At 36.4% G+C, this 17,397-nt stretch overlaps 1 protein-coding gene and 2 long non-coding RNA genes across 7 annotated transcripts; 2 read left to right on the plus strand and 1 right to left on the minus strand.

Moving 5' to 3' along the window:
• Positions 1–435: 435 nt before the first annotated feature.
• Positions 436–3,828, plus strand: LOC147841421 (uncharacterized). The gene is made up of 3 exons (XR_015504272.1): positions 436–845; positions 946–1,947; positions 2,045–3,828. It is a non-coding gene; the product is annotated as an uncharacterized LOC147841421 (long non-coding RNA).
• cbx1b (chromobox homolog 1b (HP1 beta homolog Drosophila)) lies at positions 3,617–14,813 on the minus strand. 5 transcript variants are annotated; one of them, XM_087274870.1, is made up of 6 exons: positions 14,344–14,813; positions 14,165–14,231; positions 11,417–11,591; positions 11,192–11,342; positions 10,952–11,046; positions 3,617–4,698 (listed from the first exon to the last, which is right to left on the minus strand). In XM_087274870.1, the coding sequence occupies exons 2-6, from the start codon at positions 14,208–14,210 to the stop codon at positions 4,554–4,556; spliced, it is 612 nt and encodes a 203-aa protein (XP_087130996.1). In that variant the 5' UTR covers positions 14,211–14,231; positions 14,344–14,813; the 3' UTR covers positions 3,617–4,553.
• Positions 4,563–14,816, plus strand: LOC147841422 (uncharacterized). Its single transcript, XR_015504276.1, has 3 exons — positions 4,563–6,133; positions 12,020–12,198; positions 12,394–14,816. It is a non-coding gene; the product is annotated as an uncharacterized LOC147841422 (long non-coding RNA).
• The last annotated feature ends 2,581 nt before the right edge of the window (positions 14,817–17,397 follow it).

A 17,397-nucleotide genomic window follows, 5' to 3' on the forward strand; every position in this document is an offset into this window, starting at 1 on the left:
AGTAAATACATTAACATTAACTAATGAAGGCTTGTTGTAAATTGTGAAGGCAATTTTGGTTCTTAATGACATGCATGCACAGATAAATTGTATAGAAACCTGGCAATGTGATCTAACAAAATCATACGATTAGTTTTGATTTCATGGGGACTTTAAGGTGATATATGGAAGTTTTTTCCTAACAAAATTAAAATGAAAATTCAAATGCTTAAAAGATCAAATGATAAATCAAATGCTCAAACCGACATTGCAAATGATAAATCAAATCCTCAAACTGACTCTGCAACTGATAAATCAAATGCTCAAACGGACTTAGCAAATGGTGAATCAAATCTTCAAACCGAGTCCTCAAATGATAAATCAAATCCTCAAACTGACATCACAAATGGTGAATCAAATGCAGTTATGTAACTTTTTTTTATCATCTTGCCGTATGGTTTTTCGTGGCCTCCTATGATAGATGTACCCATCTGATGAACACTTCAGAATGTGGACAGAAGCAGTAGGAGATTTCTTGCTTTCTCTTTCACGAGTTTATACGGATAAGACGTGGAATAGTGCACGCAAATCTGAACGCCTTGAAAAAGTCGTAGCGCTACCGGTTGTTGTCAACAACAAACTCTTCCGCCTTAAAGCTCCGCCTATGCTGGTTGATTGACACCTCATTTGCATTTGATTTATCATTTGCGATGTCAGTTTGAGGATTTGATTCACCATTTGCGATGTCAGTTTGAGCATTTGATTCACCATTTGCAGAGTCGTTTAAGGATTTGATTCACCATTTGCAGAGTTGTTTGAGCATTTGATTCACCATTTGCAATGTCGGTTTAAGGATTTGATTTATAGTTTGAGCATTTGATTCACCATTTGCGATGTCAGTTTGAGGATTTGATTTATCATTTGCGATGTCAGTTTGAGGATTTGATTCACCATTTGCGATGTCAGTTTGAGCATTTGATTCACCATTTGCAGAGTCGTTTAAGGATTTGATTCACCATTTGCAGAGTTGTTTGAGCATTTGATTCACCATTTGCAATGTCGGTTTAAGGATTTGATTTATAGTTTGAGCATTTGATTCACCATTTGCGATGTCAGTTTGAGGATTTGATTTATCATTTGCGATGTCAGTTTGAGGATTTGATTTATCATTTGCGATGTCAGTTTGAGGATTTGATTTATCATTTGAGGACTCGGTTTGAGGATTTGATTCACCATTTGCAAAGTCCGTTTGAGCATTTGATTTATCAGTTGCAGAGTCAGTTTGAGGATTTGATTTATCATTTGCAATGTCGGTTTGAGCATTTGATTTATAGTTTGAGCATTTGATTTATCATTTGATCTTTTAAGCATTTGAATTTCATTTTACTTTTGTTATGAAAAAACTTCCATAGTGATAACTACTGTGGCCGAGAGAGCTTAATGCGCTGCATTTTCTCACAATTCAAACAAATTATGACAACCCTCTGCATTTTCTCACAACGCAAACAATTTACAAAAACTCACTGTATTTTCTCACAATGCAAACAAATTATAAAAACATTTTCTTACAACGCAAACAAATTATGAAAACGCGCTTCATTTTCTCACAATGCAATTTACGAAAACGCAAACAATTTTTCGAAAACGCACTGCATTTTCTCAATGCAAACTAATTATGAAAACAAATTTTCTTACAACGCAAACAAATTATGAAAACACGCTTCATTTTCTCACAACACAAACAATTTACGAAAACGCTGCAGATTCTCACAACGCAAATTACGAGAGCACGCTGCATATTCTCACAATGCAAACAAATTACAAAAACACTGCATTTTCTCTCAACGCAAACAAATTGCGAAAACACACTGCATATTCTCACAACTAAAACAATTTACGAAAACGTACTACATTTTCTCACAATGCAAACAATTTCGTAAACACTGCATATTCTCACAATGCAAACAAGTTACGAAAATGCGCTGCATTTTCTCACAATGCAAACAATTTACAAAAAAATTTCTGAACACAAACAAATTTCAAATACACATTTCTCGCAAAGCAGTTTATGAAAATTCGCTGCATCTTCTCACAACATTTTCAAATAAAGCAGAACACAATGGAAATGTTTCAAGGGGATCTTAAAACGTGACAGACCCGGCTGTTTAGGTTATGGTTATTTAGGCTTATAAAATACAAAAGACGAGAATCAAGATGTTAAAATAAACAAACAAAAAAACTCAACTTTTAAAGATCACCTACAACTTCACTGAGCAATAGTAACAGCACAGCGGCATCCGTCACATTTGAGGGTCCAATTGAAACATCTCTTATGTGTTCTGATGTTTTTGCAAGTGATGTGAGAAAATGCAGCGCGTTTTGTTAATTTGTAATGTGTGAAAATGCAGCACATTTCATTAATGTTTATGCATCGTGATGATTTGCAGCATGTGCTGTCAAATGGATGAAGATCTTTTCTTAGCTTGCTGCCGTTTTTTTGTAATTGCACGTGTTTTCTTAAATTGCAGAACGTCAAGCTCTCTCTGCCACCGTAGATAACACTATATATATAGTACAAATTTGAAAGCATTATATAATCTTGGTTAGTAAGAAAATGTTTTGCTGTTCATTCAGCACTAACAACAATTTAAAAGAATTCTTTCAAAAATTTGCTAGCAGTTTCCAATATTTTTAAAAGAAGCCTCTTATGCTTAATAAGGCTGCATTTATTTAATAACAATGTAAAATTATTTTGTACAAAAAAAAATTACTACACTACAAATTAAATGTATATATTTTTCTACATTTTCATAATTTCTGTAACATTAAATGCTAAATCAACAGTATTTTTGTGTTATTAATAAATGACTTTAGGTATGCAACCTAATGCATACTTTCTGAATAAAGATGAAATATTTTGTTTACCCGTGTGTCATGTGACCATCCGAAAATATTTGATGTACTAAACTATATATACTCACCGGACACTTTATTAAGTAATTAGCTATTCAACTGCTTGTTAATGCAAATTTCTAATCAGCCAATCACATGGCAGCAACTCAACGCATTTAGGCATGTAGACATGGTCAAGACAATCTGCTGCAGTTCAAACTGAGCATTAGAATAGGGGAGAAAGATGATTTCTGTTACTTTGAACATGGCATGGTTGTTAGTGCCAGACGTGCTAGTTTGAGTATTTCAGTATTTTCATTTTCTTGGCACACTTTGGGCCCATTAGTACCTATCAAGCATTGTGTCAACAGCACAGCCTACAGGAATATTGTTGCTGACCAAGTCCATCCCTCTATGACCAGTGTACCCCTCTTCAGATGGCAACTTCCAGCAGGATAACGCGCCACGTCATAAAGTGTGAATCATCTCAGACATGAAACTGAGTTCACTGCAGCAGCTGCGTGATGCTATCATGTCAATATGGACCAAAATCTTTGATGAATATGTCCAGTAGCTTGTTGAATCTATGCCACAAAGGATTAAGGCAGTTCTAAAGGCAAAAGGGGGTCCAAGCCGGTACTACTAAGGTGTACCTAATAAAGTGGCTGGTGAGTAGGTAGAAAACAATCAACCCTTGTTAATTCATAACTAGCACGTTAATATAACAAACACAAGCACGACCAAATCTGACAGAATAACAACAAAGATTTTTTTTTTATTTCTGAAAATGCTAATTCAAGTGCTGTGATAGTACGCAATAACAACATGAATAACTAAACTAGCAACCGATCATTAAAACACACTCGAGATACTTCTTCAGAAAGACAAACTTTACAATTCTTCCATTTTTTTCCTCCGTTTATCAGCAATAAAACAGTGTAGGAGCATGTAAAAAAACAAATCTCGGCTGACTGTACACAGTGATGTCCATGTGCTGGAACATATTTACAAACACAAATGTCAGACTGTTAATATCCAATGGGCGTCAACCACAGATAGCACCAATGATAAGACCAGACACATGTGTGAGAGAGAGAGAGAGAGAGAGAGAGAGAGAGAGAGAGAGTTTGTGGGCAAATAAGCACTGTTGCTGGTTAAAAACGAACAAACAATCATATCAAAGCCAGATAAACAATGCCTTAAACCTATTTCCCGTAGGCCAACATTATACAGTCATGCATTCAATGATCACCTGCATTGACAGATGTATAAAATTGTCATTTTCTTATTAATCTGTTAAGGCAGTAACATTTTATCGGTAGTTATATATTTATATATATACATAGAATTAAGGATGGTGGAACACTTTTTCCAGAGACAGCTACAGAATTGAATGAAACCAACTCAGTATGATCTCCACAGGGTAGGGAACATATAAAGAACACTTGTTTTTCCACATGTATGAACTTCATGACTCGAATGTTGATCAATAAAAAGCTTGAAGAGTACATTACAGGTGCAAAGTCACGATCCGCTTCATCTACACCCAAACTAAAACACTAAAATGTAGATTACAGCTGATTTTTACAAAGTTGTTCCTGACAAATATCATTTGCCAGCTCTTTAAAATAAAAAGACAAACACACAACGACTGTCCCTTATGTCTTTTTTTTTTTTTTTGTCTAGTTTTTGTCGTCCTTTTTTTCTTCCTCTTCAGTCGGGTATGAATGCCAGGTGAGGCGTTCCTCATAAAACGAGATGACCACTTGTGGACACTTTACATTCGCCTCCTTGGCTGGTACCAGATCAGCTTCATCAGAGTTTTTCCTGTCGTGTAAAAACATGCAAGATGTTAACAACCAACTCGCCTCATTTTACTAATTCGAACTTTTGAGTTGAAGGAACTGAGGGCAATTGTAACATCTACATCCAATTTCCTTGCAGAAGTCAACAACATTACAATTGTCCTCCATCATGGGGGTGATCGCAAAGGTATGGCTGTATTTTGAACATGCAAAATTGAGTTGCACACAATAACGATGATGTTGTCACAAAAAGAAGAGGGTATTTTTAATCATGTGAATAATAAGATTGTTCTTTTTTTGCTGTATGAAAATGCAGGTCAGATGTCAGCATACTTGACATCCAGAGGAAGATGGAGCTTGCGTCAGGCTTGCATGCGTATGTATGAAAGGGAATGGAGTCTTATGTGGTTGTGTCCTAAAGGGGTAGCTCACTCACAAATGACGATTGTGTTATCATTTACGCACCCGTAAGTCCTAACAAACAAGTATGTGATTGGCCCTGTTTACTGTCTTTGGCCCTGATGATTTGAGCTCGTCTGCTGTTAATTTATGTAACTTCTGGCCATCCAAGATACAGATGATTATTTCCTCAGTTCTTCATTAAAATGTATTTACAGTTGAAATCAAAATAATTCACCCTCTTGTGATTTTGTTTCTATTTTAAATAGATCCTAAATTATATTAAACAGAGCAAGGAATTGTTCACAGTATTTCCTATAATATTTTTTTCTTCTGGGGAAAGTCTTACTTGTTTTATTTTGGCTAGAATAAAAGCAGTTTTTAATTTTTTAAAAAAACTTTTTAAAGTCAAAACTATTAGCCTTCTTAAGCAATATTTTTTTATTGTCTACAGAACAAACCACTGTTATACGTTAGCTATGTTTCTATTAACCTATTTTTATGCGCATTTTAGCTGGTTGATGGAAACGCCAAGTTGCACATAAATTTAAAAAATGTGAATAAAAAACATGAGCATAACTGAGTAGGATAAACATTTTATTCCATAAGAAAAGATGCGCATAAACTACAATGGAAACACTTTTACCGAACAAATTCCATTATGAGCATTTAAAAAAAAAAGTCATGTGATTTTGTTATAAGAGATCGTGTGATGGTAAAAATGTGTGTGAGTGAATAAACCAGTAGGCTGACCACATTGTAAAACATCGTAAATGTTGTTTTGGTCATTCTAAAAGGCCTAAACCATTTCAGTATTAGTGTTATTATATTAATATTTACCTCCAGAACTGTCAAGAGTGTCTGTGCTCCGTGTCTCACTCCTCCAAATGCCTAAACGCGTTCATTGCACGTTGGCATACTGTCTTCTAAGCGCAAGCGGAATAACAGCACGGTGGTGTAGTGGGTAGAAGGTTGCTGGTTTGAGCCCCGGTTGGGTCAGTTGGAATTTCTGTGTGGCGTTTGCACGTTTTCTACGTGTTGGCGTGGGTTTCCTCTGGGTGCTCCGGTTTCCCCCACAAGTCCAAAAACATGTGGTATAGGTGAATTGGGTTGGCTAAATTGTTCGTAGTCTATGAGTGTGTGTGAATGAGTGTGTATAGATATTTCCCAGAAATGGATTGCAGCTGGAAGGGCATATGCTGCGTAAAGCATATGCTGGATAAGTTGGCGGTTCATTCTGCTGTGGCGAACCCGGATTAATAAAGGGACAAAGCTGACAAAAAAACGAATGAATGAATGTGTTGAGAAAATCTTTCCGTTAAACTGAAATGTAACAAAATTGGGCTAATAATTTGGGAGGGCCAATAATTCTGACTTCAACGGTATATAGATTGGATTTATGTGCTAAACTGGAATATCAAATGAAACATTTGCAAATAAATCACTGTTTCCTTCTAATGAGTCAAAGAGAACAAAACCATTACTCCCTGATAAATCTGTGCCAAAAATCATCTGGAATTTCTGCGTTAGGAAAAGCCACTTGGGGCCTTTTTTCCTAAATTACAAATGACTTGTGCCTCATTCAAAACAATGAATGAAAAAGTTTAAAAGTTTTTCCTACTCAGTTATGCGCATACATTTTTTTCTGTGCATTTTCAAAATTTAGATGCATCGATTTCCATGAAGAATTTTTTTATCCGATTTTCCAAATTGTGGATAAAATAGGTTGATGGAAACATAGTTAATGGCTACTGCCACTTTAAAAGTGAAACCAAAAAATGATAAAGGCAAAACAAAATGAATACCCATGACTACTGGTGGTACATCTAGTTCGTATAAAGTCAAACAATGAATTCATGCAAGAAACTGAACATTGTTAACAACATTATTACCTTTAATTCAGTTTGTTTCGGAGTAACGTCCGCTTCGCTACCTTTTTCTTCTTTGGGCCAGTTTTTTGATGTAAAGAACTAAATTAAACAGCTATTGTAAAAATAAAACATTATCATATTTCAACGACTTAAGCCAACTTTTTTAATTTTACCTAATTCGTATAAATTCGTACATTATCATTCCTACATTTTAGTACAATTTGCTCATCCCTAATGATGGTTGGGGTTAGGGGCGGGGTTTAGTGCCATGCCTCCTTTTCATTAGCATATATTTTCGAACAACTAAACTAATACAAATGTGTTCCAATAAGTCACTAAACTGACAAAACGTATAGTTTCGTTTCCTCGTGAGATCAGGCTGGATATTTTGTTATTCTGCAATATATAGTGTGGCATGAATACATTTTCACCACCAATTTCAATTTGCATAGAATTGATTGTTTTAGATTGATTGGGATGATTCTGTAGGGAAGCGCATCTGCATATAATCTAATAAACAATCTACAAGCGCAGATCAGTACAATAAATAAAACATACAATTGAAATAAACAGTGTTATATCTTTTCCGAGTCTAACAATATTCAGCTACAGTACTTGAATTATTCAAATAAAATGTATTTAATAAAATGAATGGTTATTGAAGTTACAAATGGTACAATTTCTTATATTCGAATGTTATAGGCCTCAAAAATGCATGCAAATGATGAATCATAATACAAACTCAATATTGCCTGTCCTGCGATGTGACTTTGAGAATGATCACATTACGATATCGATGCTGTAATGATATATTGTGCAGACCTTAACTGCACAAACTAAAACATTTTGTGGCGAATCTGTGTTACTAAATAAAAACTAAATTTTTTGGATGTGCCTGATAAGCAGCACTTTGGCTTAGCCAAAATAATTGCGATGCTGCTGGGTTTCAAGTTCAGTTCTTCCGGTACAGTGACTAAACAGAGGAAACAATTCACACAAAAAAGGAATAAGACTTTTCCCTTTATGCAAGGATGTAAGTTAAAGGTACTGTTGTGTAAACAGTGTTCAGTTTCTTGCACAGACTAGGACATCAATGCATAGTTATATTTTTGTTTTGCCTGTAGAGCTTTTAGACTCTCAAAGTGTCGATAGCCGCTAAACTGGATTTTATGGATCATCATGGACTAAAATTTCAGCAAAAAATATGAAATGCTCCATAATAACAAAACACATTTTAAAGTGAATTACCAGCAGATATAAATTTTGGTGAGCAACTATCCCTTTATTATCACGCGTAAACAGGGCCTTTCTTTCTTTTGAGGAATACAAAACATTTATTTGTTTATTTATTTTTCGCCTATACAAGGAAAATCAATGGGCTCCAAATTTTCTTGGACCCCAAAATTCTCGTTTTGTGTTCCACAGAAAAAGAAAAAATCATAAAAGTTTGGAATAAAATGATGGTGAGTAAATGATGACAATGGTCATTTTTGGGTGAACTAGCACTTTAACAGTGTTTCGGGACAATTGCAACACTTTAGTGACATTACAACAATCCAAATTAAGCCATGAAAGGAAAGTCCTCCTGGGAGAAAGATTTAGGTGTTGAAATTTCTGATGAACAATGAGAGAAATAGCCCTAAAACAGATCCATATGTCGTCAGTATGAGCAAGGAATGGCCTCATGAATAGTAACTTATTTCCAGATGTGGACCCTGCATGTGATCGGTGTGGGCTAGAGCCGGCAGCACTGGCTCATGTGATTAAGAGCTGCCCAAAATGATCATCTTACTGGAAAAGTCTTCAAGAATAGGTCAAAAACTGACTGATCCAAATCCCTGGATTGCAGTTCTAGGCATTACTGTTTTTTGACACTCAAACAAAATATAGTTGCTTTTGTCAGTCAACTAGCACAAAGGTTAATGTTATTAAACTGAAAACAGAAAGCTGCACATATATACGTACATCTAATGAGGGATTTATTGACATATTTGTAACTGGAAACAAAAAGATTCTCCCTAAAAAAGATCTCATCATATTATTTTACCTTCTTATATATTGTTTCCCAGTACTTGGTTGCAGCGGGAAGGGCATCCACTGCATAAAACATATGCCAGAATAGTTAGCTATTCATTCCGCTGTGGCGACCCCTGATAATAGGGGACTAAAGAAAATAAATGAATAAATTGTTTGTTTATAGTATCTTTTATTGTTGATGTTTGTTTAATTAAAATGTTTGTTGGACCAAAATTTTTAAGTCAATGTTTCTTTAAATTATCTAAATTAAATGAAAGTAATACAAGGAAAGAGTGGTTTTAGATGTTAATACAATGTACTATAAGACTTCAGGTCTGTTTTTGAAAGAAGTCTCTTATGTATGGATGCCTGTTTCTACAACATTATTGCTTTTTAATGCTCTAAATGACAATATTATTATATGAAATATGGTAAAAAAAAAAATATATCAGACCTTAAATGAAAAAACTGACATTTTACTCAAAGATTTTTTTAGATATTATTATAGTTAAAAGCATCTTTTGATTCCAATGAGGACCCATTTATATTTCTGTGTCAAGTTTATGAGATTAGCCTTTGGAAAATCCCATACTCTTAAGCTGCGATCACACTGGGCATTTCCAACCATAGACTTTCATTCATACGCACGTGAATGCGTCAGACCGGAAACGCGGGGTCATGCATCAAGTTTCGCAGATTGCTGCAGGGCAAAGTTCAAGCTTGGTGAACTCAGACCTGCGAAATCGCATCACTTGACTGAGTGAGACAAACCGAGGATTAAAACACGACCTCTCTGGTCAGAAATTTAAAACACAGAGCAATCGCTCGCTTTTTTGAATGTCTAATAATCTTGTTTATTCCCGCTCCTTTTCGCAGCGCCGCACGACAGAATATCGCATGCTCAAACTCTAATGTGACAGCAGCTTTAGACCTAGCCTGATGCGCACCTCACAAAAAATGTAAATACGGGTGTCACAATAACAGGAGCACAAGATCTGTGATTGGTCGGCTTGGTAGCAGTGATAAGTGTGGGCGAAGCCGAGAGCCATGGGAGCTGATTGAGGCTAGTGGCGTGTATGTTAAACGAGTAGCTCCAATTGGATACCTCTGTTTTGTGTTCATTTTATGGTTTAAGTTGTTAAACGTTTGCCAGTTCCCACCTCTTTCTTTCTTTTCTAAATAACTGAGACTGAGCCACTTCTACAATAAACTCAAAACACTAGCAAAGAAAATCCACAGTAAACCTGCTTATTACTATACTAGAATTTTGAATCAACATGGACAGAACAGAAGTATAAATGCTCACAATAGCATCGGATATGTGCAAGTTATTCACTATGGGGTATGATTATCAATTAATGCAGAAGTATAAATCAAAATCCTTAATTTGGTCAAATAGATTTAATGATTATTAATGATTATATATGTTTTATATATTATAGTTTATTTCTTATAATAAAACCATAAACAATCCCATTTAAAACACAATGGAGTTCACTGCTGAACACAGTTGTCAAGGTGCACCTGCCTTTGCATTTGTTTGCTGATGTCTTGTGCATGGTTTTCTATCCGTCATGTTACAGTATTTACATTAAAAGTCTGATTTATTTAATTGAAACTTCATTTCAATCACTTTTTTGAAGCTCACCAATTAAACAAACAAACAAAAGGATATTTTAAATTAGAAATTCACCTCAACCTTCCACATTCTCCCTCTCAGATGGGATGGCGGGCCAAATCAAAGGTCACCATGGGCCAACTTTGGCCCACAGACCCTAGCTTGGGCATCACTGCTTTTAACAGCAAAATAAAACTACTAATTAAATTTAGAACAAATAATTTGCTCGAGTAGAATAAATGCTAGATAACGGTGATTGAAGAAATTTAGTGTGTTGCAATTGCCCCAGTCTCTCCTAATGCTGCTCAGGAACTGTCCCTCTAATCCAAAACTTGTTTTTTTTTTTTACGTGTAACAATTTCCATACAAACCATTTCATGAGGAACATGAGTTCTCCACTTGAGTCTGTAGCACCAATAATCCTCTCAGGATCCAAACCACGTGCAAAACCTCTGAGTTTCTCAGGCTAAATTAAGAGAGATGGCATGTGAGACACTGTTGAGCCATTCAATTTCTTTTGGTTTTCTAATCTTTTAAAGACACTTCCTGACCAGCTTATTGACATGGAATGAGGTAGACATCTCAAATCCTCAGATCGACATGGCTCTTACCTCATCCTTGCGCTTTTTAGTTTCCTTCCCATCTCCATCCGTCTCGGCCCTCCTCTTGCCTCCAGATTCAGCAGTTTTCTGCGACTGGAGGAATTCTGCTATAAGGTCAGGACAGTCAAGGTTTTCGTCCGGCTCCCAGGTGTTGTCCTCACTGAACAAAAAAGTGAATTAAACTCTTAAGATTAACCCACAAAATCAAGCTGAAATCTATCTGCAGACACTCACTCAGAGAAGCCTTTCCACTTGAGGAGATATTCAACTTTTCCCTTCACCACGCGCCTATCAAGGACTTTTTCCACCACATATTCCTCTTCTTCTTCCTCCACCACTTCTTCCACTTTCTTTTTGTTCTGCTTTTTTCCTGCTGTTATTTGCTTTGGTTCTGATTGAGAAACTGGAGCTGGATACAAGAATGGCGAGTTAGTAAATAAACATACGAGCTGACGTAAATCATTAAGCACAGTTTATGCCAAAATACCACAGTTATTACAGTAGATGTTTTGGCAACAATATCGTGGTAACTTGACATCTGCAACTACCGCAATCAAGAAGACATTAAAGGGACAGTTCACTCAAAATTCACTAACAATCTAGCTAGGAGTTATTCATTCATTTTCTTTCGGCTAATTCCTTTTATTCATCAGGGGTCGCCACAGCAGAATGAACTGCCAACTTATCCAGCAAATGTTTTACACAGCGGACGCCCTTCCAGCTGCAACCCACACACACACACTACAGCCAATTTAGTTTATTCAATTCACCTATAGCGCATGTCTTTAGACAGTGGGAGAAACTAAAGCACCCAGAGGAAACCAAACACCAACACAGGATAACATGCAAACTCCACAAAGAAATGCCAACTGACCCAGCAGGAACTTGAAGTAGCGAATTTCTTGCTGTGTGGCGACAGTTCTACCCACTGAGCCATCGTGTCACCAGCCATGATTTAAATTTTGTTAATGTGTCTTCACTTTCATATAATACAAAGGTCTCAAACTCAATTCCTGGTGAGCCGCAGCTCTACAGTTTTGCTCCAACCCTGATCAAACACAGCTGATCCAACTAATGAAGGTGTTCATGACTTTTGAACACCTTGATTATTTGGATCAGCTGTGTTTGATTAGAGTGGGAGGAAAACTGTGCAGAGCTGTGGCTCACCAAGAATTGAGTTTGAGACCCATGATATAATGGAGCTCAAACAGACTGCGAGAAAATGCCTTTTTTCCGTATTTTTGGACAAAAAAGTTAGATATAAACTCATAATACTGATAAGGAAAATCTTTCTGAGTTTATATCCTGTAATCAGGACTAATTTAATCCTTTGTTTACATCACACAATTCTAACTTGTTTCGTAGAATGGCTATTTTGAGTCTATAACTAGAAATAACAAGACACAAACAAGTCAAATTCTGAGAAAAAAAAGTCTGAATTCTGAGTTGATGTTTGACAATTTGAATTTGTCCTTGAATTCTGAGATTAAATCCACCAAATTCAAACTTTTTTCTCATAATTGTGATGTTATTTCATGAAATTGTGATCTTAGAAACTCTTACACAACAACAACTCAACACTGATTTTTTTCCACATTCAAGTTTACATCCCACAAAGCTAACCTTTTTTTCTAAAATTTGCAACTTTTTTTAGAATTATTGGTTTATGGGTTGAAATTTTGAGACTCTAGGTATGGGGCGATAACTGGTTTCAAAGTATACTACGGTTTGGAAAAGTCAGAGTTTTAAAACAAACAAACACAAAAAAAAAAAAAATTGTTATTCGTTATACCACTCCCATGATATATGTAAAAAAAAAAATAATGTCTGTGTTTTTTATGACTTTTGTATTTAGTTTTATAGGGCGGAAAAGGACCATCCACATCAAAAGCTACTAGTCAGCCCATGATTCAGCAAAGATCTGAAAAACAACTCACTTGTATATACCAACATATTTACTTTACTTTTTATCTAAAGAAAAAAAAGATCTGCAAAGATGCCTTTTCAAGCTGTAAAGACGCGTGTTTTGAAACTAATGAAGACAGCATAAGTCAATGATTTATTTAAATTATTTAGACTGACGCGTTTACTGTTCCAAAATATTTAAAATGTTTAATAAAATAAATTATATGGTGTTTAATGAAGAAAAAGTTGTTGTTTTTACCCAGACATTTCAAAAGAACATATTTTAGAGCCATAATGAATACTGCGAAACCATGATATTTTTATCCAAGGTTATCATACCATCAGAATCTTATACCGACCCATGCGTGGATACATAAATGATCAAAGATGCAATTCTGGGAGAAAAAAAAAAGAGCTGTGTTTGTATTCATTGAATTTGCAAGCTATAAACAAGGATTTGAGAATAATACAAGAACTTTTTTTAATTTATGATTGTCTTTTTTTTTCTTCTTCTTCAAAGTCCTGTTTACATCTTAGTTTTATTTTTTTACCCTTGCAAATACAATTTCTTTTTTCTCAAAACTGCTATTGTATCAAACCTGTTAGATACAAAGTTGCAATCATGAAAGTTACAAAGTTCAAGGGTTCAAGTTTAAGGTATCAAGCATGCTTGCAGTTTTGTCATTTTTCTCTCAGAATTGCAGGTTTATAACGTAAAACTTTAAAGTTCAAAATTGGGGGGCGCAAACTTGCAATCATAATAAAGTCAGAATTGTGATATGATGAGTTGCATATACATTTTTTTTTTATTTCGTGGCAGAAACAAGTTTCCATAGTTCATATTTCCAATTTACACAAGTCATATTGCAATCCACAGAAAAAAAGACAAGCCAAACAGATTTTAAACAATGTGTATGAATTAATAGGTGTACTGTCCCTTTAAATCAATACAAAAATATATAACAACGCTTCTTAAAATAACGAAAATGATTTCATGTCAATTTTACAGCAACAGTAACTACGATGTTCAGACGGATTTCCTTGTTTCTATTGCAAACGAATTAAAAAAATCCAAACCTTCAGTCACAGCAGCATCGGCTGATGGCTCTGACGTTTGGCTCATATTTCCAAGGACTCTTTACAGCTGGAAATATATAGAGACTTTGTAAATAAATATCAATAACACAAATCAATATATTGTCTAGGAGATATAACGACAACAAATATTCCGTAAACACAGCACACAGCTGAGTTACCTAAAGACTGCAGCTGCACGACACATCTGCATGCACAATATGACAAACATTAGGACTGTTATGCATTATAACATTAGCGACGGCAGGCCAGCGAGCGCGCGCGCGAGAGAACCTCTTCACAATAAATACAATTACATGCTTCGCGTGCACGAGGGAATGCACAGGCAGTTGCTTTCTCAATTTTGCTCCTCCATGTTGTTGTAGACAGCACAAGCAAGCTATTTGACGTCTGCTGAGGTAAAACATCTTGCATCCCTGCCGCAGCACATTTGATCGCTGCGATTTTACCACAACAAACACTATTTACGTGCACGAGTTCGCGTATCGGCGGCGCGCAGTCAAACCACTTACTTGTATCTCGCCGAGATAAAGATGAGGCGAAGCTGATCTGCATGTATTTTAAATACGAAATGAATCGGTTGCAGTGATTAATTACGGGACGGCTACTGTACTGTGATGCCGCTGAATGTGGCTCTTATTCACGCCCACTTCCGTATTAAAAATGAGACAAAACCTTGACTTCCGGTGTAATTATCGCTCTGGTTGCTTTCATCATAAAAGTAGATTTGTGTTTATTTCATGATTTGGAGGATTGAATTGTGAAATGCGTTGAAAATTGTTAAACATCTACTATCTTTCTTTTCTTTTATTTCGTCCCTTGCTTCAACAAAGCAGATGTGAGGCTTCTGGGGTGCAACATCTGGGCTGCATTTGCTGTGCAGAGGTGTTGGTTGTGGTCGGTATTCTGGCTTCCTTTCATCGATATAATAGCAATGTGATAATACATGCTTTGCACTTGATCACAGCAGTGCAGTAGCTACAGTGCAACAGAAAACTTGCAAGATATTGTTTTCTTCACTGTTCGGCTGCATAAAAGCATACATACAACTCTGACTTTATCAAATGCAGCACTGCTACTGCTTTGCTTTTTTTGTAAATTGTACTTTAGTAAAAATAGTTTGGTATATGTTCTTTTTTGTAAATGGCCTTTTCAAAATATACTTTTCTTTTTGAGATATCAGCCTCAGATTTGAAACAAGCTACCTATATTTAATGGCTTTGATTTTATTTATTTAGTGAGATTAAAATGTTTATTTTGGGATTTTTAGGGGATTAATACATTTTATATAATCTATCAAGTGTCATTTTTAAAGAAACCTGTAACCTAAGGATATGCCTTATTCAGGATTCACAAACGTTTAAGTTGAACATTTCTTTTTATGGTCTATGTTCTAAAAAGCGGTTATAAGCAGGATATAAATGTATTATTTCTTCTGCAAAAACAAATTTCTAAAATGGCCAAAATGCTAATAAATTTAAAAATGTAATGGCAGTGCAAGGCACATCAAAGGGTTAAGCCTATTTTTCATAAAAATACTTTTAATTTCACGATTCAGTATTCATAATATACATTCACGTCTACTTTACAAGATAACGGGTTGGACCCACTTTTGCCTTCAGAACTACCTTAATAATTTGTGGCATAGATTCAACACTGGAAATATTCCTCAGAGATTTTGCTCCATATTGACATGATAGCATCACAGACTTGCTGCAGATTTGTCGGCTGCACATCCATAATGTGAATCTCCCATTTCACCACATCTCAAAGGTGTTCTATTGGATTGAGATCTGCTGACTGTGTAGGCCATTTGAGTTCAGTGAACTCATTGTCATGTTCAAAAAACCAGTCTGAGATGGCTCGTACTTTATGGTGCATTATCCTGCTAAAAGTAGACATCAGAAGATGGTGTCATGTTCGAATGGAGACCCAAATGCAAGGGAATAAATCAACAAAGTTTATTTATGACAAACAAAAAGCAGTAGAGAGTTCAGTTCTTCAGAGCAAAAAGACAAAAGTTTCTCCTGGGAAACAGGGAAAAAAGGCAGTCAAAGTGCTCAGCCTGCCAGTCGATGCAGGACTGGTCAAGAGCAAATCTTCACAGATGCAACGGTAGAATAGAACAGGACAGACCTCAGGCTGGCGAGCAGATGATTGGGCTTCACCCAAACTCAGACTGTGGGCAAAGCAGAGGTGAGCCCGTGTGCAGGTGGATCAACAGATTACATGATGAGATAGGAGAAGACAAGACGAGACACAAGGTTTTCCACAAGACTAGACAAACTTGGTGTAACCCAAACAGGTAAGACACAAGGGACGTTAAGCTTACTGCCGTCGAGCAATTATCAAGCGCAGAACGAGGGAGAAGGGGAGATAAATAGCCAACGATCAGAGAAGAGAGAGAACAGGTGAGCATGATAGGAACAAGAGGGAGACAGGTAACACAAAAAAAATGACAGATGGGTACACTGTGGTCACAAAGGGATGGACATGGTCAGCAGGAACAATACTCAGGTAGGGTGTGGCGTATGATACTCAATTGGTACTAATGGGCCCAAAGTTTACCAAGAAAATATCCCCCACACCATTACACCACCAGCAGCCTGAATCGTTGACACAAGGCAGGATGGATCCATGCTTTCATACTGTTGACGGAGAATTCTGAACCTACCATCTGACTGTCACAGCAGAAATCAAGACTCATCAGACCAGGCAATTTTAGAGGCTGTGCAAATTGTAGCCTCAGTTTCCAGTTCGTAGCTGATAGGAGTGGCACCCGGTGTGGTCTTCTGTTGCTGTAGCCTATCTGCCTCAAGGTTTGACGTGTTGTGTGTTCAGAGATGCTCGTCTGTATACCTCAGTTGTAACGAGTGGTTATTTGAGTTACTGTTGGTTTTCAATCAGCTCAAACTTGTCTGGCCATTCTCCTCTGACCTCTAGCATCAACAAGGCATTTGTGCCCACAGAACTGCCGCTCACTGGATATTTTGTTTTTTTCTGACCATTCACTGTAAACCCTAGAGATGTTTGTGTGTGAAAACCCCAGTAGATCAACAGCTTCTGAAATGCTCAGACCAGGCAGTCTGGCACCAACAACCATGCCACGTTCAAAGTCACTTAAATCACCTTTCTTTCCCATTCTGATGTTCGGTTTGAATTGCAGCAGATTGTCTTGACCATGTCTACATGCCTAAATGTGTTGGGTTGCTGCC

This window comes from Danio rerio, chromosome 12 (assembly GCF_052040795.2).
Source record: "Danio rerio strain M-AB ecotype USA chromosome 12, GRCz13ab, whole genome shotgun sequence".
Lineage (NCBI taxonomy): Eukaryota > Metazoa > Chordata > Actinopteri > Cypriniformes > Danionidae > Danio > Danio rerio.